The 22510-nt window shown below is 61.1% G+C and overlaps 1 protein-coding gene across 2 annotated transcripts in view; it reads left to right on the forward strand.

Moving 5' to 3' along the window:
• The window catches only part of ESPNL (espin like), a gene marked incomplete at both ends in the record, with an annotated part of 29310 nt that extends 13643 nt beyond the window's left edge, over positions 1-15667 (forward strand). Inside the window, 5 exons of one of the 2 annotated variants that reach the window (XM_082841938.1) lie at positions 3419-3550; positions 9645-9762; positions 10842-10951; positions 11828-12022; positions 14075-15667. In XM_082841938.1, the coding sequence (XP_082698064.1) occupies positions 3419-3550; positions 9645-9762; positions 10842-10951; positions 11828-12022; positions 14075-15667 (2148 nt within the window). Of the gene's footprint in view, positions 1-3418; positions 3551-9644; positions 9763-10835; positions 10952-11827; positions 12023-14074 lie in introns of both variants that reach the window. The other variant, XM_082841937.1, reaches the window with a different exon arrangement.
• Between the last annotated feature and the right edge of the window lie 6843 nt (positions 15668-22510).

Below are 22510 nucleotides of genomic sequence, written 5' to 3' on the forward strand. Positions count from 1 at the left end.
CCGGGAAGTTGCCATAAGATGGGGTGTGGTCTGGGGCTTTGCTGATGAGGTTGAAGAGGAAACAGCAGAAGACAGGTGTAAACGAGGTCCCTTCAAGGTTTAGATGTGCAGTTAAAACTCGTTGTAGTTCTCTACCTAGCTTAACATTGCTGCTAATTCAAGAGAGAATTTTTATTGAGTATTGTGAGTCCCCAGAAAGGCGTTCCGAGCAGACGATTGCCTCTGTCGACTTTCTGTGCTGGGTAATTTTTTAGAGTCTTTAATGGTCAACGATTCATGTCCACGCTTTCCTTCATGCAGACACTCATTGAACAAAGAGTTATTGAGCACTTGCTTAGCATGTGAGCGAGGATTCGAGAGCCAGAGAATATCTGCAGTAGATGAGTGGTCGGTTTGGGAAATTTCAGGGCTGTTTCTGTTGTTACAACGATTGGGGTGCTCTTGTGGGGGAGGCCGGGTAGCCCACTGTTCCAGAACAGTCCTGCACAGTGAGGAAGGGTCTTGTGCCCCAAGCAAGTTCCCAATGAATCGGACAGGTATGTAGGTAGAAAACCTGTTCATAGTTATCTGACCTTCGAACCTAACTCAAGTACGTGTAATTATCTAAGCTTAGAACCCAAATTCAAATATACGTACACATACACCAATGTTTTTTCATAGTTTTAATATACATAAGAGTTTTCCAAGGATGGTCCGACTGTATATATTGAGGGAAGATAGACTTTTGTTTTATTTAGCACTTTACCAAAACGTATTCACTATTTGAGCAAATGACATCACCAATGGCAATGCTGAACCTGACGTTTGCGTCTCCAGCTGTCTGATTTTTAACCGTGAATTTGCAATGATTCCACATGTTAAAGGATAATTTTTAAAAGTGCTGGTAATCATGACTTTCATTCAACTATAAAATGAGCCTGTGTCAAACATTTTTATTTAATTCATTAATTAATGAGGAAACCAGTAATTCAAAGTGATAGTATCTTTTCAAATTAGAGTTTTCATTTTTCCGGATATATGCCCAGGAGTGGGATTGCTGGGTCATATGGTAGTTCTATTTTTAGTTTTTTAAGGAACCTCCATACTGTTCTCCATAGTGGCTGTATCAGTTTACTTCCCCACCAACAGTGCAGGAGGGTTCCCTTTTCTCCACACCCTCTCCAGCATTTGTTGTTTGTAGACTTTTTGATGATGGCCATTCTGACAGGTGTGAGGTGATTGTGGGTTTCATCTGCATTCCTCTAATAATTAGTGGTGTTGAGCATCTTTGCATGTGCCTGTTGCCCATCTGTGTGTCTTCTTTGGAGAAATGGCTATTTAGGTCTTCTGCCCCCTTTTTTTTTTTTTGGTTGCGCCAGGTCTTAGTTGCAGCAGGTGGTCTCCTTAGTTGCGGCTGGAGGGCTCCTTAGTTGTGGCATGTGAACTCTTAGTTGCAGTATGTGGGATCTAGTTCCCCGACCAGATATCGAACCCGGGCCCCCTGCATTGGGAGGGCAGAGTCTTAACCACTGCGCCACCAAGGAAGTCCCTTCTGCCCACTTTTTGATTGGGTTGTTTTTGATATTGAGTTGTATGAGCTGTTTTGTATATTTTGGATATTAACCCCTTATCAGTCACATTGTTTGCAAGTATTTTCTCCCATTCCGTAGGTTGTCTTTTCATCTTGTTGATGGTTTAAAATCTGTGCCGCTTTTTAGCATTTACAATTCCACGCCTAAATTTTCAAGCTTGGTTTTTACTTCCTCGAAAGCAGTGAGCACAGCTGTGTTGCGGTCTGCTATTTCTCAGGACTTTGCGGGTCTGTTTCTCTGTGTGTCGGGTCCTCTGGTTCTCGTTTCTGGCATCTTATTTCCTTGTGCTGCTGGTTTTGTTTGACTGGATGCTGCACATCATTATTTAGGGCCTTAGGTGACATCTTACTTGCTTCTGGCTGACAGGCACACGTGGATCATATTAGCCCACAATCCGCCTTGAGATTCCTGGAGCACCTGTGTGACGGGAAGCAGAGGGCGGGCTGGCTCCTGCTTCACCTTTTCTCTGAGGGCGGAGGCCCAGCCTGCGGTGGACCCTGAGCTGTTGCTGGTCTCCCTAGTCTCGTGAGCCTGTGACACAGCTGCTCTGGTTACAGCCATTTCTTCTGCGTCAGCCTGCTCTTAGGGCGAAAGCTGTTCTGAGTGGTGGGCTTATCCCTCGGGATTTTCCTTGTGTCCTGAGCTTGGTCTGACAAGCCCTCACTTCCTTGTTGCCTGTCTGATGCTCTAGGAAGGTGCCTTTCACATTTAGTCCATTTTTTACATTGACTCTGGGGAGTGGATTGGTGGTACCTGCCTGGTTCTCTACTCCTTGACGCGGGTCCGTCTGCCCACCTGTTTTTGCCGCTGGCACGGCTACCTCACGGATTTCCAGACCTAACTCTTGGTCATCTGTAACCACCCACCCTCTGCTCACAAATGGGTCACCATCGTTTGCCAGCAGGAATCGCCGTCATTCGGGGGGAAAGTTCTCTCCTCCCCCCTCCCTCCCCCGGGCTGCCATCCCCGCCCATCTGGGGCCAGGCCTGACACTCCGGTGGCCCCTGCTCCACTGCGTTTCCGCACTGACCCCCCCCCCCACACGCTCTGGACGCACAGCCGCTCCTGCAGCGCCCTGTATCCTCCCCCCGCACCCCATCGCAGCCTCCTTCACACAGGGCCCTTCACAGACCCGGATCTCCTCTCACTTTGTTCTCCTCCATCCTCCCCTCTCCTCCCAGCTTCTGGGCCTCCAGGCCTTCCTCTCCTCCCAGCTCCCATCGCACGAGCCCAGAGGACCAGTCAGGAGGGAGACAAGGGGGCCCAGGCCCGGCTTGAGCGAGGAGGGAGCATGCGTGTGGCTGGTGGAGCCATGAGCTCAGACATAGAGACGCAGAGGGTGAGGGTGGGAGCCCCCAGAGCTCGCCTAGGCTTGGGGCCAAGAAGAGGGGCTCATCGAGTGCCAGGCCTGACCGGAGGCCAAGGAGTGAGCAGGGTGATGTGGGCAGGGCACAGGCCCGGAGTCCTGGGGTGAAGCCACGGTGTTTAGCCTCCTGCACCCCGGTTTCTTCGTGTGAAAATGACACACGCCTCCAAAGGTCGCTGTAAAAATGGAACCCGGCTCCGTATCTGAACCCGAGGCAAGGGCTACAAGGGCAGAGTCGGGGTCAGGCTGCCTGGCTAGGATCCGGCTGGGTCACTGACTGACCAGCTGGGCCCTTGGTGAGCTCCTGAGCGCGAGCGCCTGGGGTTCCCACCCGGACAGGGGCATGCCGGTGCCCGCGGGCAGGGCGGCCTGGGTCCAGGCACGGGTTCAGGCCGTGCCCCGGACTGAACGGCCTCGGTGCCCCAGCTCGGGGCTGGGTGGGGGGGCCGGCGGTGCGGCCACGGGTGTGCCCTCCCCACAGTGCTGCCAGACCCTGCTCTCCCACCGCGTGGACCCCGCCCTGCGGGACGAGGACGGCTACACGGCCGCAGACCTGGCGGAGTACCACGGCCACCGCGACTGCGCCCAGTACCTCCGCGACAGCACCCGGCCGGTAAGCTTCGCGGTCCCGCCCCCGCCCCCCCACCCTGGGCCGGGTGACAGACCCCTGCTGCGCTGACGGCCGGGTAGCTGGGGAGCCGTCTGCATACGCAGTGTCATTGTCACGTGAAAGGGCCTGGCCGCGCCTGAGCCGGTGCCGGGACCAGGGCTGCGACCGGGGCCGTGACAGCCGGGACCAGGGCTGGGCTGTGGCTGGACCTCGGCCGAGGTCTGCCCGCCACCTGGGCCGCAGTAACCACACTTAGGACCTGGGATCCATGCTTCCGGCCAGGGCTGCTGTTGGGTGACGCTGTGTCAGGCTGAAGACACCCCGGGGGTGGGAGCAGGGCCCTGGGCCCTGGGTGAGGTGACCCAGTGAGGCGGGCCAGCCCCGTGCAGCCCAGAAGGGGAGAGTCTCGTCCCGCCCTCCACCTGGGCACGTGACCTCGCCGGGCCTTGGTCCGCAAGGGCAAGGGCCTCGTGGGTCCCAGCCCCCAGCACGTGACGGGCCACGCGTGTGTGCCGAATGAGTGGAGCGGTGGACAGGCGGGTGAGCGAGTGGACAGGTGAGGGTGGCCGGGCGGGTGTGCGGTGGGGAAGCGTAGGGCCAGCGCCCTCCCGCCCGGCCTCCACCCCTGACTCCAGGCCCCGGGCGGCGAATACAGATCGTGCCGCAGTTTTCTGTAGCGGCCGCCCCTTCGGAAGGCGTCCCTGGGATCGCCTGGCCCTGCCTTCAGGTGAGAGCACCGAGGCCCAGAGGGGCTGCCGTGCCTCCTTTTCCCTCGGGGCGCCCCCCGGAGCATCCGTGACCAGCTGAGGCTGAGCTGCCGTCCCCGGCCCCGGGCCAGTGGCCTGGTCCTCACCCGACCACCACTGAGAGCCTCTTGTCTCCACTGCCTGAAAGCCACACCCAGGAGGCCTTGGGTCAAAGGCCAGGGGTGCTTCGGGGCACACGAGTTGGGAGTCCTGGTTTGTCCTGGTGTCGTAGTTTCAGAAACAGGACTATACTCACTGCTTGAAGTAATCAATGTACTGATTATTCACTAACCCTTTGATTGGCTATTGTATGATAAGGGTTGTCTTTCTGGCTTGGGTTCCAGAAGTTGCGGGAACTCAGTGGGTTCCTGGTGTAGCGGACAGAGCTCTGCAGTCCACCGGCCAGGGATGCCCTGGCCGCCTGGCCCCCAGCCTCTGTGTGGGCCCTGGGGCCGGCCTGGACGTGGGGTGGGCAGCTGCTCGCCTGCCAGGGAGAGGTGCCGCCTGGCCTCTGGCTGGGGTCCCCGGCTTGTCCCCAGCCCACATGGCGGTGCCCGCAGCTGAGCCTTCTGTCCAAGCAGGGTCTCTGCCCCCTGCTCTCCATCCCCAGGTCCTGGCACATCTGCTAGCCCCTCCTGGCCACTGTGCCCAGCTCTCCTAGGGGGGTGGAGGCTCTGGGCGCTCTCCTGAGCCCCCAGGGTTTTGGAGACCAGCCCATGTCAGGCTTCCTGCGGTTTCGCCTGGTCCTGGTGGCCTCCTTGGTGTCGCCCCAGGATACAAGGCAGCATCCCCTCCGCTCAGGACTCCCCAAGCCGGGCTGGCCTGTCTGTGTAGCCTCCCCTCCCAGCCTTCCGGCCCGCGGCGTCCAGCCCGTCCACGTGCCCCGCCTGCGGTGGTGGAGAGCGGGCAGGCTGGGCCACCTCCCTGAGATCCACTGCCCCCCGCCAGCCCCCGCCTCACCGGCAGTCCCGGCCCTGCAGACGGCAGGCTGTCAGCTGCGCGCCTGATGCAGTATTGATGGAAACACGATATCCAGAGGTCGCCCGCGTGGCCTCTCCCTGTGTCGGGCTCAGAGGAGGTGCTGAAAGTCATCTTTTTCCTCTCCACACGGCCGCCTGCCTCTGCCCCCAGGGAGCCGTGGGTCCCAAGAGAGGCAGCCTTGCGGGGCACGGCTGGACGGGGAACGGAGACCTGCCCTGTGGGAGGCGCCCCCTTCCTGGGAGGCTTCGCCGGGCCTGGGTTCACCCGCTGCCCATTGCGGGGCCTCCGCGAGGCTCGGGAAGGCCAGGCCCTGCCTCGACCACACCACCTCGACCTTGACCAAGCCTTGCCACCCCCTGGGCCTGGGGTACCCCTCTGCACAGTGAGAGCTTGGGCCTCTCTGACCCCCAAGGAGTGGGCCGGGCAGCTGGGCTCCTGGCTGCAGGGCCAGGTTAGAGTGAGACGCTGGACGGCAGCAACAGTGAGGAGTAGCGGCCCAGGAGGGGGAGCCTAGCCCTTCAGCTTGCCCCCAGCCCGGCACTCAGTGCTCACCAGAGCTGGAGTGAGTCTTCCTGGCCGGGTGGCACCCCCAGTTCTGAGCGTCTGTGAGCCTCGATGTTCTCATCTGTATAATGTAACTCAGGAGCCTTGGTGGCCGGTAGACGTGTGCCTTGAGCACACGGCGGGTGCTAATTTCCCTCCCCTGGTCCAGAAGGGCCCTAGGACCCCTTCCTTCTACAGATGGGGAAACTGAGGCCCAGAGAAGGCAAGGGACTCCCCTGGGCAGTCTCCTCCCCCAGGGAGGGGCGGGGCCTGGCCGTGCAGCCAGTAACCGAATCTCAGCCGTCGCCCATCTGTGGGTCATGATTTTCTCGGCCCGGGTGGCATTACAGGCCTGTAACCCGGCTCGCCACAGCTGTCCTCGATGTATAATGCATGGCAGGCATGGCGCTGCTCAAATCTCATCAAAAACACAGAAAAGGAGACACCGGGCCGTGGGAAGGGCACCAGCCCAGGGCCAGCTGACCGCCAACCTTAGGGCAACAGCCCCCTTAGGGGGCAGCACACGCCCAGCTGTCAGAATCCCAAACGTCGGGACCCAACATCTGCCACTCCCTCGGGTCCTCGTAGATTCGGTTAGTGTCCAGGGCCTGAATGAGGGACACGGGGATGTGGATACTCCTGTCACCTGGGAAACACCACAGCCGACCCCCGTCCCCGCTGAAATTCAGAGATCGTCAAGACACCGTGCTGACAACAGCAAAGAGGTCTGAGTGCCACGTGTGCCAGGCCCTGCCGGGGGCTCTCAGTCACCCCTCCTCTTCCCAGCAAAGGCAGAGAAACTCAGGCCTGGGGGACGCTGAGTGACTCCACAAGGCTTCTCCTTGGTGAGGGTTGGAGCAGACTCCAGCCTCAGGGACCAGGTGGCATGAGGTCTCCCAGGCTGTGGGTACTGTACTGGCGCCAAGTCCATCCCCCTGGGCCCTGGACCAACTTCCTGCCTCTTCCATCTTCCCCGGAATGACAGGGCCCCAGCCACCCCAGCTGAGCCCTTCACTCTGCAGGGACTGGGAAGCCCTTGCCCCTCAACCCCAGAGCAGATTCAATTGCGGGGAGGGGCTGCGGGCTCCCAGGCAGGGGCAGGGAGCAGGGGAGACTGCGGCAGCCTCACAGCCCTGTCCTGGTTGTGCAGGGGCCCGGGGCCCACCTGGGACTCAGCCCTGCTCTGCCCATCAGACTGTCAGTGCCAGCCGTGGGGTCTGGGGTCTGACTCGACCCTGCATAAAGTTCCTAGGCCAACGGGCTCCTGCCTTGCAGACGCTGGAAGAAGACAGGGGATTCCTAGGTCGGAGACACACGGCAGGGAGAAAGCGTTGTGTTTGCTCGGGTCCCCTCCCGCCTCCAAGTCCCAGTGTGACCGATATGGGCCCAGATGGCTGCTGCGCGCACACACTTGTGTCACAGGCGGGGACCCCTGAGCCTGGGAAGGCCCGTGTCCTGTAGCAGTCGGCAAGCAGCCTGCTCCTCCTTTGGGTCCCTCCCGTGCAAAGGCAGCCCAGAGGAAGAGCGAGTGAAGCACGGCCAGGGCTTTGCATCCTCGGTAGGGGCGCAAGAGACCCCACCCGCCTGCCCCTTCCTCCACTGCTGATGCCCCTGGACGAAAGGAGCAGCGGTTCGAGGGGCTCTCAGTCCTGGAAGGAGCAAAGAGGGGAGTCTCAAGTAAGATTCTGGTCTAGCTCTGCCCCGTCCCAGCTGTGGGCCCTTGAGAAAGCCCCTTGCCTCTCTGAGTCTTGGCTTCCCCATCTGTGCCTGGAGGGCTGTACTGCGGGAGTCATCTGGGTCGTCCCTTCTTGCGTGACCAGGGATCTCAGGTCTCCCCCACCTCTCCCGAGGGTCCGCTCCCCCGGCCCCTGCACTGCGGAGGGTTAAGGCACAGTGGTAAGGGATCCCACACCCAGCCCAAGCCCGCCGGGCCACCTGACACCTCAGCCTTCAAATATTAATGCGACACCTCCAGCTCCTGGGGGCGGCAGCTGCGACAGCCCCCGACGGTCCAGGACAGCCAACAGCTTCCTGTGCTCACAGCCCAGCACCTGCTTCTGAAGGTCCTCCCGGCTGGGGCCTGGCAGACACTCCCCGCCCTGTCGGACCAGGGCTCTTGGGCTCTCGGCACAGATTCCTGCAGAGAGTGAGGTATGAGGTGCAGGGCGGTGGCAGATAAGGGGTCAGGCTGTGTTCCCCTCCCTGTGGCTCCCCCTGGCCGAGGGTCCTGGATGGGAATGCGACCGAGGGGCCCGAGGCAGTGGCTGCAGAGCCGGGGATTCTTCTGACGGGAATCCCCCAGGCTGGGGAGGCCACCTAACGCCTGCGGGAGGGACAGGGCCCACCTACAGGTGAGCCAGGGGACACTCAGCGTGGCCGGGGGACTTGGCCCTGCAGCTCCAGCTACATCACATGCAGGGCTCAGTGCAAAATGAAAACGTGGGCTTCTTGTTAACAACTGATTAAGAATTTCAAGACAGAGACTGGAGAACCTTCAACAGAGCTGCAGCACGAGCCACCCATGCGTGACACCGGCGCCAAACCATGTGTCCCGCCTGGGGGCGTCGGGCGGGAACCAGCCCCTCTGCCCCGCCTGGCAGCCCTGAGGCCACCTTCCGCCGCAGCTACCCACTGGAGGGAGCGGGGCGAGGAGCTTTGGTCTGACAGCCAGTGGTGGGTGCCCAGAGAGACCGCCGTGAGTGGCCCTCCCTGCTGGGGACCCGAGCTGGGGTGGCCGTGTGCTCTCAGACATCCAGGCGACACTGGCTCAGCCGGGAGCCACATCATCTGAAAGACGGCCGGCCAGCCTTCTGACGTTCAGCTTTAAACCAAAAGGCAGCAAGCCCGGCTCTGGAGTCCTTGGAGGACAGCTCAGCGTCCTCCCGGAGAACTTCTCTGCAGCCTGGGGAGGGACGCACCACCTGCGGCCTCACAGCAGCCTGCGTGCTCCAGTCTCGACTCTTGGCTCCCGTTGGCCAGATGCAAAAGCTGAGACCTTGCAGGCCTCAGCTGGGGGGGATGCAGGGGGCAGTGGCACCTCCAGGTCGAGGATTCTTTCCGGCTGCCCACCAGTCAGCGCTTGGGGGCAGGGGAGATGGTCAAGGCCAGGTCTGTGCCTCGCCCCAGACCCGGGGCAGACATGGGGTTGAAATGCGGGTGCCCCTGCAGCCCCAGACTGGGGCTGATGGATCTCCCTGACCCCAGGCTGCCGGGGACCAATGTTGGTGGTCTCTGTCTCCGGGTGGCCCTTGGGAGAGTGGCCTAGACACTGCACGGTGGGTCCTGGGCACAGCGCCTCTGCTCTGAGGCGGGGTCACACGGCCGCACTGTTTACGGGGCTGAGAAGAGTTGCAAGTTCGTTGTGGTTTCCCCTGTGCCCAGGGCTGAGAGAGGGGGCAGGTCCAGGCAGTGTGTCTCAGCACAGTCAGGGGACAGTCAGGGAGGGTGTGTGTGTGCAAGTGTGCACGTGTCTCTTGTAAGGCCAAGGAGTGGTGAGTGAGCATGAGGGGGACACCAGACCCTGACCCAGAGCCCAGAGCCGCTGAGTTAAGCTGCCTCCACAGGGAGCCGGGCCTTGAGATGAGGGGTTCACCTAGGGGTGGCAGCTCTCAGACAAGTGCGTGGGTATGTTTGGGGAGCGCTGCTCACCAGTGTGGAGGGGTGGACAGAACCTCTAGGGGCGCTGCCCCTCACTCCTGCAAACTTACCTCTCCGAGCTCCGTTCAGATGCACAGCCCCAGCCCCAGGGAGACCGGGCCAGGGCTAGCCTGCTGGATGCCTCCCACCCCCACCTGGGCCTCCCAGTGACCAGGCCTGTCTGCCCCCAGGTGCCACTCCTGATGGCGCCCCCGCCGCCGCCGCCGTTCCCCCCTCCTCCGCTGTCGGCTGCAAGGCACTCCCTGGAGGATGGAAGAAGAGGGGGCCCAGGTGTCGGGGATCCCGCTGGTGCGTACACGTCTCCGGGGGGGGCTGGCCTGGGCTGTGCGTGCTGGGAGTGGGCCTTTCCGGCCTCACCTCCGAGGTCCTTCGAAGGGGCCGGAGGGAGGTGGGGAGCAGAAGCTTCGGCAGCAGGGCACGCAGAACACTGAGGACAGGGCCGGGGCCACCCCTTCTCGTGAGCCAGCACCCCCGCTCTTCCAGGATTCCTTTATTGTCCTGTTGCCTTTTTCAAGTGAGGACAAACTCCATAACCACAATTAAACAGCCTCCTGCCCAGCCCTCGGGCGTCTCTCCGTGAGCCCTGAAGCCCCCGCGGCCCAACTCTCCTGCCGCTGAGACCTCGGGCAGCCTCCTCCCTTCTCTGGGCCTCAGCCGGTGCAGAGGGAAATCAGAGGCTGTGTCTGAAGGGGCCTCCGAGTCCGCTGCTGTTCCCTGAGATTCCAGCAGGGGGCGGGGGAGCGGTCACCACCCATTAGGGAACCGTGACAGCACTTATGAAAATGAAACGGCAATGGAATAGCATGAAGAATGTAAGCAGGCCCCATGTGCAGGGAAGGTCAGCATGCTTCATGGAATGGGCTGTAGTTATACAGTCACACGTAGGGGTGCGTGCGTGCGTGTGCGTGTGCGTGCCTGTGTGCGTGCGTGCGTGTGTGTGTGCGTGCGTGTGCGTGTGTGTGTGCGTGCGTGTGTGTTTAGTGGAGGGAGGAGCGGTGAAAGGACAGGTTTGTGGTCTGAAGGGGCTGCATTAGATCCCCAGACCACGGAACCCTATGCCCTTTCTAGCTCCTTCTAGGCTACAGGAGAGGCTGGGGAGGGGGGGACGGGCCATGGGATGGGATGAGGTGGGTGGAATGCAGGCCCCCCAACCGGCAGGGCTTGGAGGGGGCTCCAAGGACACCTCTGGAATGCCAGGGATGAATGAGTTTGCCCAGGTCCCAGGGTACTTGGCAGGGAGCTGCTTGGGCCTTTGGCTCCAAGTCCAGTGGTCCTTCAGGAAGGCCGGTCCTGCCCCAGGTCCGGGGTCCTCTGCTCCCCATCCCCCGACCTCTCTGACTCCAGCTGCCCCTTCCTTCCAGTGGCAGCGTCTCTCAGCCCAGCCTGGCCCGGCCAGCCTGACCAGCCTCTTCCGAGGGAGCACGTGACCCGCATAGCACCCCCGAGGGTCACCACCGGTGCCACAGCCGTCCCTATGGTGAGAACCCCCGCTGTATGCCTGTCTCCCAAGGCACCCCAGCCAAAGCCCGGCTGGCTTCTCACCGTGTTCTCCTATGTGGGCCCCAGCCAGGTCACTCCTGGGGCAGCCAGGCCCTTTCCTCCAGGAGGCCCCTGGGGTGACTGGCTGGCATCTGAGGAGATGGAGATTCCAAGGCCAGAAGCAACCTGTCTCCCCATCATAGTAGACGAGGGACACTTCTCTGATTCCAGGGGGTTCCAGTGGCCCAAGCCTCTCATCCTGACAGATGCTGCTGTCACGGTACAGGGAAGCATCAGTCCATGGGAAAGGTGGGCCTGGCGCCCACTGCTCTCCTCCTCGGGGGGCTCCCAGCGGCCCACTCCTTCTCTTTCTGGGCACCAGCCCCTTTTAAATCCAGCCACCCTTTCCCTGAATTGGTCTTGGGAACTCTCAGCCCCTGAGATGCTCTTTTTGAGTTTGGGAAGTGCTGCATCGTGCTGCCCCCTTGTAGAGTTACAGTGCACACAGCACATTAAAGGCTCTGACAAGTCCTGCAGTCCAGAATTGGCCACTAAACTTGTCTATGCAACTGTTCTCCAAACGAGTTTGCCCATCCACATGGCGTGCCCTGGGCGGTATCTCTGATTGCCTCTCTCAGCCAGCAAGCCTCCCAACACGTGCCTGGGTCCCACAGGGCACAGCGGGGTCCCTGCCCTCAGAAGACTCACACTTAGACAGGCGGGGGTGCTGTCAGTGGTCAGCTCCCCTGCTTTACCTGGTCAGCCTCCACCGCCCCTCCTCCCTCAGCTGCGCTTGCCCAGGGCGGTCCTCCCGTCCGCTCCCTCCCGGACCAGAGGCCCATAGGGGCCTTGAACGACCTGCCTGTCCACATAGGTGACGGAGACGGCAGCGGGGGGCGCCCCGGACAGCCTGGTCGCGCTGCAGCTGGATGGGCTGCCCGCGGGCGACCTCGACGGGCTGGTGCCCACGCGGGATGAGCGCGGCCGGCCCATCCCCGAATGGAAGCGGCAGGTGATGGTGCGGAAGCTGCAGGCTCGCCTGGGCGCAGCTCCAGCGCCAGAGGTCCAGGTGGGGCCCGGCGGGGACGAGGGTGGGGAGGGGCCTGAAAGGGGGCGGGGCCCGGCTTGGAGGGCAGGGCCGGATGGGGTGAGGGGTGTGGCGTGGTGGGAGGTGGGCGGGGCCCGGGTGGGACCAGAGCGTAGAGGGCGGAGACCGGAGCAGGAGGCTTTGTACTGGCTGGTGGACGTGGAAGGTGGGGTCCCTGAGCACACACCTCGAGTCCTGAGACCCGGAACGCCACTGCGTGTCCCTCTGTGGCCTCAGCTTCCTCTTCTGCCAGACCATGAAGCTGAACCAGATCAGAGGGCGGTGTCCCTTCACCTGTAACCCTTCATCTCTAATGATGTGGTCCCCACATGTTCTTGGATCTAACGATTGTATCCAGTGCCCACCGTGTGCCAAGCTCTGTTCTCAGCAGTGAAGGAGACCAGCCCCGCCCCCTGGCGCTTATATTCCAGCAGGGAAGGCGGGGTGACTGGGCAACTGCGCTGAGGGTGGTTCCAAGTGCTAAGGAGAGAAGCGAAGCAGTGGAAAGGGGAGGGGGCTCTTCTGCCCGGGTGGTCAGGGGCATCCTCTCTGGGGAGTGGCCTTGAGCAGGGGCCAGAAGCAAGTGAGAGGGGAGCCCTATGGGAATGTGGGACAAGTGATTGGGAGCAGAGGGAACAGCAAGTGCAAAGGTCCTGAGGCACGGATGGGCTGGCCCAAGGGTGGGCAGAGGTGAGGTCGGAGAGGGATCAGGCAGATATCACCTTGGCGGGAACCGTTGAGAATCTGAGTAGGGAAGGGCTGTGATCTGACTTGGATTTCAACAGGCTCCCTCTGGCTACCATGTGGACCGTTGTTGTAGTCTTATCCTGGAGGGATACAATTTTGTCTGAATGATGTGTTCTGCACCCTTGGTCTAGAGCTGCCTGTCAATACAATAATGCCAGCCATATGTGGCTATTTAAATGAATTAAAATGAAATAAAAATAACCCCCCTGCCCCTCAGTTAGCTGCATTAGCCACATTTCACTTCCGTAGCCCCAGGTGGCTAATGGCCACGGCAGGTTTTGGCATGCCATCCCCTCATCTCAGAAGTGTTGGGTGGCGCTGGTCTAATGGCCCAGCCTGTCCTCGAAGTCCGCGATGGACACCCATGGGGTTGAGGGTGGAGCCAGGCAGGGGTGGGTGGGGCCTCCTGCCACAGCCGGGAAGCCCTTTGGAATCTGACCCTGGGGCAGGGCCAAGGGTATGCGGAAGAACTCCGGGAAACAGGAAGGACAGACTGAAGGGGGAAGGAATTGGCCCAGTCACAGCCTGGCCGCAGGCCGGACACTGCCCAGGACAGCAGCTCCCCCCCACCCCTGCAGCACCTGCTCCCCTCCCCGGGCCTCCTGGGACAAGGAATCAGAACTTACTTGTGCAGAGTGCCACCTGGCACCAGACAATCCCGGGCCTCTTGGCAACCAGGTGGCAACTCAGTCCCCTCACCTGTGAAATGGGGCAGATGCAGGGCCTCCATCAGGGGTCTCGGAGAAGTAATCAGGTGGGCACAGAGCTGCACCCAGAGGGAGCCCGGCTCGGAGGCTCTCTGTGTCAGTCTCCCCCGCAAACTGTGAGCGCTGGGGGCACAGCTGTATCCTGGTGCCAGGGGAAGCCCCGAGGGGTGGTGTTTTGGGTGAAGTTGGCCACGTGCTGCAAGAACTGAGAGCAGAGCTGTTGAGGCCGCCCATCCTTAGGGCTGCCGTCCAACCGCAGAAGACTCTGTGGAGGGATTGGGGGGATCTGAGGAGAGAGAGTCTTTGAAATCAACATTGAGGAGTTGAGGAGGACATGCAGGTGGCAGAGCAGAGGCACCCTTACCCCTTCTGAGGGGAAGACTGGGCCCTCCAGGGTGGGTGACTGCCCTGACCCTCAGACTCGGGAATGGGGCTGGCCACTCACCTCGTTTGCCCTCAGAGTCCAGGCAGTGGCCAGCGGGTGTCCAGGGGCTGGGCTGGGGTTCCCAGGGGAGCTTGTGTCCAGCAGGAACTCGCCATGTGGGCTGTGGCCCCGCTGAGCTGCCCTCCCTGTGCCCAGGACGACGGCGGGAGCACGGGCGCCACAGAGCAGGCGGCCTGGCGGTACTCGCAGACTCACCAGGCCATCCTGGGCCCCTTCGGGGAGCTGCTGACCGAGGACGACCTGGTGTACCTGGAGAAGCAGATTGCAGACCTGCAGCTGCGGCGCCGCTGCCAGGAGTACGAGAGCGAGCTGGGCCGGCTGGCGGCCGAGCTGCAGGCCCTGCTGCCTGCGCCCCTGGTCAGCATCACTGTCAACAGCCACTTCCTGCCCCGCGCGCCCGGGCTGGAGGGCGAGGAGGGCCCCAGCCCCGAGGTCGAGCCCGAGGGCTCCGCGGGGGCTTTGCAGGCCACACCCGGCGCGCAGCCCTTGCCCTTCTGGTGCAGCCACGTCTCCCGGCTGGTGCGCAGCCTGTCGCTGCTGCTGAAGGGCGTGAACGGGCTGGTGCCAGGCGAGGAGCGGCCCCCACTGGAGGCCCCCAGGGAGGCCCCAGCCAGCCCTCCGAGGAGCGAGGCCCAGCGCGAGATCCAGGAGTGTGGGGTGTCGGTGCGGACACTTCGTGGCAACTTCGAGTCAGCCCCCGGCCCGCCCTGCACCCCGAACCCCGGCCCCTGTGAGCTGGGGCCCCAGCCGGGGCCGTGCCTGAGAGGCTGCTGGCCCTCCCCCTTGCAGCCCCGCGGCGGCCCGATCGCAGGGGAGCCGGGGCCGGGCGACGCGGAGGAGGCCAGCGACTCGGGCATCAGCTGCGAGGAGGCCCCGTCGGAGGCGGGAGCCGTGCCTGGCCCCGACCTGGCCAGCCTTCGCAAGGAGCGCATCGTCATGCTCTTCCTCAGCCACTGGAAGAAGTCGGCCTACACGCCGGCCCTGAAGACGGTGGCCTGCAGGACCCTGGAGGCCCGGCGCGTGGAGCCGCGGCGGCGGGAGGCGGCCGGGGGCCCTCAGCTGCCCTCCCCGCCGTCCAGCGAGAGCCCGCGGCTGGGCCACCTGTGGCAGCAGCGCAGCATCATCGCCCACCTGCTGGGCAACTGGAAGTCCATCCTGGCCCACGTGCCCGCCCGGCAGCTGCGGCGGCTGAGCCGGCGGCCCCACGGCCCGCTGTCCCCCGAGCAGTTCCTGCCCCACGTGGACGGGGCGCCGGTGCCCTACGGCAGCCTCACGCTGGACCTCTTCATGCTGGGCTACTTCCAGCTCCTGGAGTGCGACCTGTCGGCTGAGGAGCGCAAGATGCGCCACCTGCTCTGCTTCGAGGTCTTCGAGCACCTGGGCGCCCACGGCTGGGAGGCCGCGCGTGCCTTCCACAAGGCCGTGACGGACGAGGTGGCTGCCGGCCGCCGTGCCTGGACCGACGGCTTCGAGGACATCAAAGCCCGCTTTTTCGGCTCCAGCCGCAGTCACCCCTGGGGCGCAGAGCCCGGCCGCAAGTCGGGCCTGACCCCGCTCCGGCCCCTGCCCCATGCCGGCCCCAGCGGCGGCCCCGGGCCCGCGGCACAGAGGCTGGGGTCCGGCCCCCAGAGGGGCAGCTTCAACAGTGAGGACATCTGTGGCTACATCGACCGGAGCTTCGCCTTCTGGAAGGAGAAAGAAGCTGAGATGTTCAGCTTCGGGGAGTGAGATGGGCTGGCAGCCTGCCTTCCTACCAACGGGGCTTCCGGTGTGGTTTTGGTCCTCTTCTCTTTTCTTTTCGCCCACCTGGTGGCCAGGTGAGCCTTGAGGGCAGGCCGGCGGATCCTCAGCGTGCTAGTTGCCACTCTCCAGGTCTGCTCCCTGGCGGGAATCAGCTTCAGAGCCCTTCTCACCGCTGGCCCGAAAGTCAGTCCCCCAGTCGGCCCCGAAGTTGGATGACTTGCCATCTCGGCCCACGCCCTTCTGCCCGGTCTTCCTTCAGGCACCTGTGATTCCAGCCCGGGTTTCCCCTTGGTCCTCCTTCCAGAGTCGCCTGGGTGTCCCTTCTCTCAGTGCTTCTGGTGCCGGTGGCTCTGGTCGCGTCCTGAGCCTCCGTCTGCCCTCCTCGGGTCCTGCCTTGGTTCCTTCTGGTGACCTTGGGCCATGCCCCTTCCCCTCTTCTGTCCCTTTTCCCCACCTGTGAAGTGGCAGAGGAGCTGGGGGTCGGAGAGAACGGGATTCAACGGGCAAGAGACCAGACTCCCGAATTCTCCGGGTCAGGGAGGGAAACCAAGGGGCTTTAGGGGAGAGGTGTTTTGCAGCCGTGCCGTGGCCCCAGCAGGCAGTGTGCTGGGGAGAGGTTTCAGGAATCTCCTACGGGCCGCCGCCTCCCTGCAGACAGACCCGTTGGGATAGGGGTCTCTTGTGGTGTTCCTACGTGCCTGCTGAGCTTGGACGGCTCAGACAAGATGTGGGATGGAACAGAGGGTCCTCCCAGCCAGCTGACTTGAGGCTGTCACAGGGAGGGATGATCAGGAAAATATAAAGTCGGAGCTGCCAGGGCCGGGCTCGGGGGCAGCGCTGGCAATGGCTCCAGCTCCAGACCCTCCTGCAGGGTGGACACCTGACGTGAGTTTGCTAAATAAAGATCCATTCCTGGCCGGCCTTCCCACCTGTGCCCGTAGAGAGCGAGGGCCCCACCTGGTGGGCAAGACCCAGTCCTCAGCTCAGCTCGGCCGAAACAGCAGAGGCAGCATCCTCAGCCCCTCAGCTCGGCCGGAACAGCAGAGGCAGCATCCTCAGCCCCTCGGCTCGGCCGGAACAGCAGAGGCAGCATCCTCAGCCCCTCAGCTCGGCCGAAGCAGAGGCAGCATCCTTAGCCCCTCAGCTCGGCCGAAGCAGAGGCAGCATCCTCAGCCCCAGAGCCTCTACCTCCTCATCTGTAAAATGGGGGTGTGGCACTGGCCGCCCATTCCCAGCATCCTGGCGAGGGTGGACTGAGGTCCCGTATGAGGGCGTCTCTGTCCTGGGGTGACAGTGACGCCAGCCTGTGTCAGTATTTTAAGGAGCAGGTTCTAATGAGCAGGACACCAACCCCAGGCAGCTGGGAGCATCCCGTACGCTGTTGCCGTCATGATGCCCTGGCACTTAGACCCAAAACTCAACCTTTGGAGCTGGACAAGGGCTGGTCCACAGGGCGCTTCCGCTGCCCAGGTTGGCGGGGTGCAGGTCCAAGGGGGGTGGGTGGAGCCCGGGGGCCGGGGGTCAGAAGGTGCTGGGCGCTCCGATGTCTCTCTCCCTGTGGGCCTCCTGCAGGACACTATTGTTCAGAGGAGGCCCGGAGGGGGGTGGGCGGCAGACACAGAGCGCAGTCCCAGAGGTCGCCTGCTGGCCAGGGCGCTCAGGACAGCACTGAGCGGGGGGCCAGCACGCCCAACTTAAGGCGTCCCTGCCTACTCACTATGGCCTTGGGCAAGTCCCTCCATGCCCTCACTTTCCCAGCTAAGAGACTGGACCGAGGCCAGCTGGGAGCAGCCCACAGTATCCTGGGGTCCATGAGGACCTGGGCTCAAGGTGAGTGGTAGGCAGGGGTTGAGGCGGGGGGCTCAGACCCACGCTTGAGGCCTGGAAGGGAGGAGAGGACTTCTCTGCTTGGCAGTCACGGGGGACTCCTCAAATGCCTTTCTGCGGACACTCTGTTTCCTGGGGGTCCTTCTTATAAAACCACGGTGTCCCGGGAGCAGCCCCGGGGATTCTGAGTCCCTTTGCCTGGGCTGGGCCTGATAAAGCTGGGTTTCTTTTTAAAGATATTCCAGGTGGTCCTGATGCTCGGCGACCTGGGAACCCCTGGCCCACTAGCAACTCTCCTGTGGGAAGCAGGTGTCCCCTGCCGTAGGTGAGGGCTGGCCCTGGCAAGGCCACACATGCCGCTGTGAGGCCTGTTTGGTCCCTATAATCCTGCCATCCAGTTGTCAAAAACTCACTGAGGACCCTGGAGCCACTACCTAGGGATCCGGAGGCCGTGAGGTGACCAGACACAAAACAAGGTGCAAAAACAGGGCTTCCAGAAGAGTCGGGAAAATACTGGAGAAAGGGAACTCCGTCTCTCTCCCCGGCTCATAAACATGTGCAGGACAAATATGAAGAAAAAGCTGTGTGGGAAAAATATGGGAATAGTGTAAGCTGTTCACGTATCAATGCATAGATTTAGGCAAAGTCAAACTCTTTTTGAATGACTCTAAAGTTCTTTTGAAGCAAACCATGAACAAAGCCAGCTATGGAGGCCAGCCTCCAAGAAGGCCTCCAGTAAGCCCACCTCCTGGAAGCACGTCTGCTGGAGTCCCTCCCACATTGTACCTCAGAATATGGCAGAAGCCACAGACAGCACCTCCAAGTAGGTTATGAAAGACTCCCATCTTTGTTGCTGTCCTATCTCTGGGGGAAGCTGGCCGCCATGTTCGGAGCAGCCCTGTGGGGACGTCCGTGTGGGCCCCCACCCAAGGCCAGCCTTCAGACAACTGCAGTCCGGCCAGCCCCTTGGAGCCATCTAAGGACAGATCCTGAGGCAGAACCACCCACTAAAGTGGTCCCAGAAGCATGAAACTGTGTGAGATAATAAATGTTCATTGTTTTAAGACACTAGACTTTGGGGTCATTTGTTATGCAGCAATAGCTAACTAATACAACAGACTAGAAGATTTTAAATAGAAGAGTAACGAAGGGGCTTACATTTCAAATATGACGACATCATAATTATAAAGCAATAGTCCATCAAACAAGGTGGTTCTGACCCCAGAATATGGTCACTCAGATCAACAGACCAGAAGAGAGAAAGCTGAGATATTTCACACAGAAAACTTTGCCCTTGAGATAAAGGCACTGCAGCAAATCCGTGGGGGAAAGAAGGAATTATTAATAACAGTACAGAGAATGTTGGTAACTATTTGGGGGAAAAAAATGTATGACCGGGGGGGTGGACGGGTCTGGTTGAGCAGGACCTCACGGCATGAAGGCACCAGGCCAAGTGTAGGGGACAGTTTTACCTCCTGGTGGAGAAAGTGCCTCTGTCACCCAAGGTGACGACCCTCTTGTCCACACGTCGATGTAAACCTTGGTGATCTCACTCTCCAAATCTGTTCTGGGGGAGTAATCACAGAGGCGACACCGCACTAGTTATCACAGTCCAAAACGACACACGACTCACACGTCCCTTAATAGGAGTGACTGGGTGTCACTTCCACCTTCGTAAAGTGTGATATGTTCCCTTTATGATGAAATTAAAGATCGTATTTTCTTTTTATTTTTTTTGATGTGGACCATTTTTTAAAGTCTTTATTGAATTTGTTACAATATCGCTTCTCTTCTATGTTTTGGTTTTTGTTTTGTTTTTTTGGCCACGAGGCATGTGGGATCTTAGCTCCCCAACCAGGGATCGAACCCACACCGCCTGCCTTGGAAGGCGAAATCTTAACCACTGGACCTCCAGGGAAGTCCCCAAAATCATATTTTCAAAGACTAATCACATCAGAAATGCTCACGATAGAATATTGTGATAAAACAGGACACACACTGCAGTCATTCTAACGCCAGTGTGTTCATGGGGATTTCCTTCTACCAGTTTTCTTCTTTGTACTTTCCTGTGTTTTCTAAATTTCCCACAATGAACCTGTGTTATTTTTATAATCATGAAAAGAAACAAGCAGCGTATTTTTAAAAACTGCACCGCTCGGTAGCAATCTGATGATGAGGATATGTTGAGTCCCTGGTTTCGAGTTTCCCAAACTGACCTGTCATCCGAGGCGTTGGGTCCCCGAAGGGCCTCCTTTCTTGGCACACGAGGGGAGGCGGCTGCCTGTGAAGTGGCCTGTCATCAGAATCCCCTGTCCTCATTTCCTCCAGCCTGAGCCAGGAATGCCTTAACCCTCCGCGTTCTGCCTGCAAACACAGTGGGCCTGGGAGGCGAGACCAATAACTCTGTTCCCCCTCCAGCGCCTTCCCCAGGATGGCCCTGGACACAATGAGAGGTGGGGACATCCATGAGGCCCCTGGGCATGAGGCTGATGCCCGAGGCTACGGGGAAAGTCCTGGGACTCTCTGGGGGCAGGGGGCAGGGCCTTGGGCTGGGCTGGGCTATGACTGGACTGGCCTGAACTGGGATATGACTGGGCTGGGCTGGGCTGGGGAGGGAAGCACGGATTCAGGAAACCTGTGAGTGAGCGAAGTACAGAAGAATCTTGTGGACGTACAATCGGCTGGGCAGTCACTGCAGTATGTGTGTAACGACGGGGTCCTCATGTCATGAGAGCAGAGACTGTGGTGCCCGGCTCACAACCAGCGCCCCCGCAGGAAGCAGAGCCCTGTCTCGGACGCGAGGTGTCATGACACCCAGAGATCCTTGGGAAATTACCAAATCTTGCCAGGAGTGAGACTGTCACCCTGGGACCCCCGGGCCTCTCTGCACCATAAGAGCATCAAGCCAGTTCCTAGTGGGTGTCAGGAGGCCTGTCAGCCTCGGCCCTACCTGACTCTCCCACGTCGCAACACGCCTAGAAAGTGGTTGCATCGGTAAGGCCCACGCGGGGACAGGAAGGAGGGGCTGACGGGTAGAGGCCCCCCCTGGCCTCACCAGGCTGCAGGCTTCTCTCCTGTGTACCTGCAGGCCCTGGGCCGGGAAGCTTTCCTCTGACCGCTGGCATGAGAGACACCCTCGCAGCTCCTTGGGCTCAAGCCCAGACTCAGTCAGGGCCTGCGGCTCCAGAGCCCCAGCGAGACCCAGACGGCAGGGACTCCCCACCCCGGGGAGGCTGTGAGCCGCCGCTGCTGTATTTGTAGATGATCCCATTTCTTAGCCATCTTTGATGCTCACGACTAATGAAGACAGCAGGGCAGGGAGGCCAAGGCCACAATACGAGGGGACAGATGCTTGGGATCCCACGACCCTGTTACCAGCCTGGCGGGCACCTCTCCGGGCCCCTCCTTTACCACCGAGACTCCTCGCCACCAGGGACCCCAGGTTTTGAAAGTCTTTGCTGAGCAACCCAGATTTCTTCATGATGATAACTTTTCCCCGCTTGACGGAGAATAAGAGGCCATGTGGGCACCTGTCATTAACCACAGGGAAGCTGGTACCTGCTGGGTGCTCAGGACACCCAGGCCCTGCACTGGGGGCTCCGTGTGGCTCCTGAGTCCCCAGCTCAGGCTTCACCTGAGGGGGACCCTCTTGCAGATGAAGAAACAGAAGTGGGGGGAGCCGTGCCCACCCCCCGCCGTCAGCCAAACACCACTGGGAGGGGGTAAGCCCAGACTCGCCCCTGCCCCGCGGTGCCTCCTGCCACCTGTCCTGTCTCAGGGGGTCACAGGAGGCTCCAGGCCAGTGTGGGCTTTCAGGGAGGACAGCCAGGGAAGAGCTGTCACCTCTCTCCTTCCCCCACTGGCCACCCTCCCTCCCTCCCTCCCTCCCCACACTGACAGAGGCTAAAAATACCCTTCTGTCCCCACGTGGCCGCCCCGCCCAGCCCAGCCCAGCCCAGCCCAGTCATATCCCAGCAGGCCCTCCATACCCCTTGGCCGCTGGGCAGTCCTGCTCTCCAGCCTGAGTTCTGAGACAAGGTCCAGGTGCTGACTGAGAGGTAGGGTCTGGGGGGGCAGATGGGAAGGCAAGGTGAGGACCAGGGCTGGGACCAGAGGGGAGGGTGGGTTCTAGTGGGACAGCTCAGGGGGCTTGGACATCACAGCGCTGGGTGCTTTGGAGAGACCCTGCATGCTGGCTAGGCCAGGCCCCTCAGCGTGGGGTGGGGGCTCAGGTCCTGGCTGGGGAAGAGGGCGAGGGTGGGCTGGGGGAGGCTGGACCACACCTCTGACTGCAGCCGGGACCACAGCAGCCAGCCCCTGGCCAGAGCTGGGTTAAGGCCCTTTGGTGTCCCACCCACTCTGCCCTCCTCTCTCCTGGCCTGGCAGGCACTGGGTGGAGGCTCTGAGACCCTCTGGAAGCGCCCGCCCCCCTGCTGGAACTGCGGGGCAGCAGGTGTCAGCAGACAACCTGAGGCCCCGCGGGAAGGCGCTGGGCACCCTGGCCCGCTGGTCCCCGGGGCTGCAATGCCCGGAGAACGGGGCCACAGAAATGAGGGGAATGCGAGGCCTGGGGGTGGCAGCCGCCTAACTGATCTCCTGCGCTCCCCTGGGAGGGAAGGGCCGCCTTCATCCTGGCCAGAGAGACGGCTGGGTCAGGCAGGATGGACACGGACCGGGGCTCCCTACCAGTCCTGTCTGGGCAGAGCCCAGGCAGGTCCTCGGGCCCCTAGGTGGGTTCTGGGGTGCTTCCCTGCTCAACTCCCACCAACGGCACCCCCGCCCGGGGCACCCGTGGTGCCCGGTTCTCCTTATGGGGCTTTGTCACTTTCATGGCTCTTGGTTGACCCAGCATTTTGCACTGGCCTTCGCTTTGATGGGTCCGAAGCTGCCTCCTGGTGGACAGACAGCTTTTTTGCTGTGTGGTAACTCGGGGTGAGATCACCTGTGCAGAACCTTTGTTTCTCTGGGGCTGTTTTCTTAGGGCAAAAATACCGGAAGATC

Source organism: Leucopleurus acutus, assembly GCF_964270905.1.
Source record: "Leucopleurus acutus genome assembly, chromosome: 6".
Classification (NCBI taxonomy): Eukaryota; Metazoa; Chordata; class Mammalia; order Artiodactyla; family Delphinidae; genus Leucopleurus; species Leucopleurus acutus.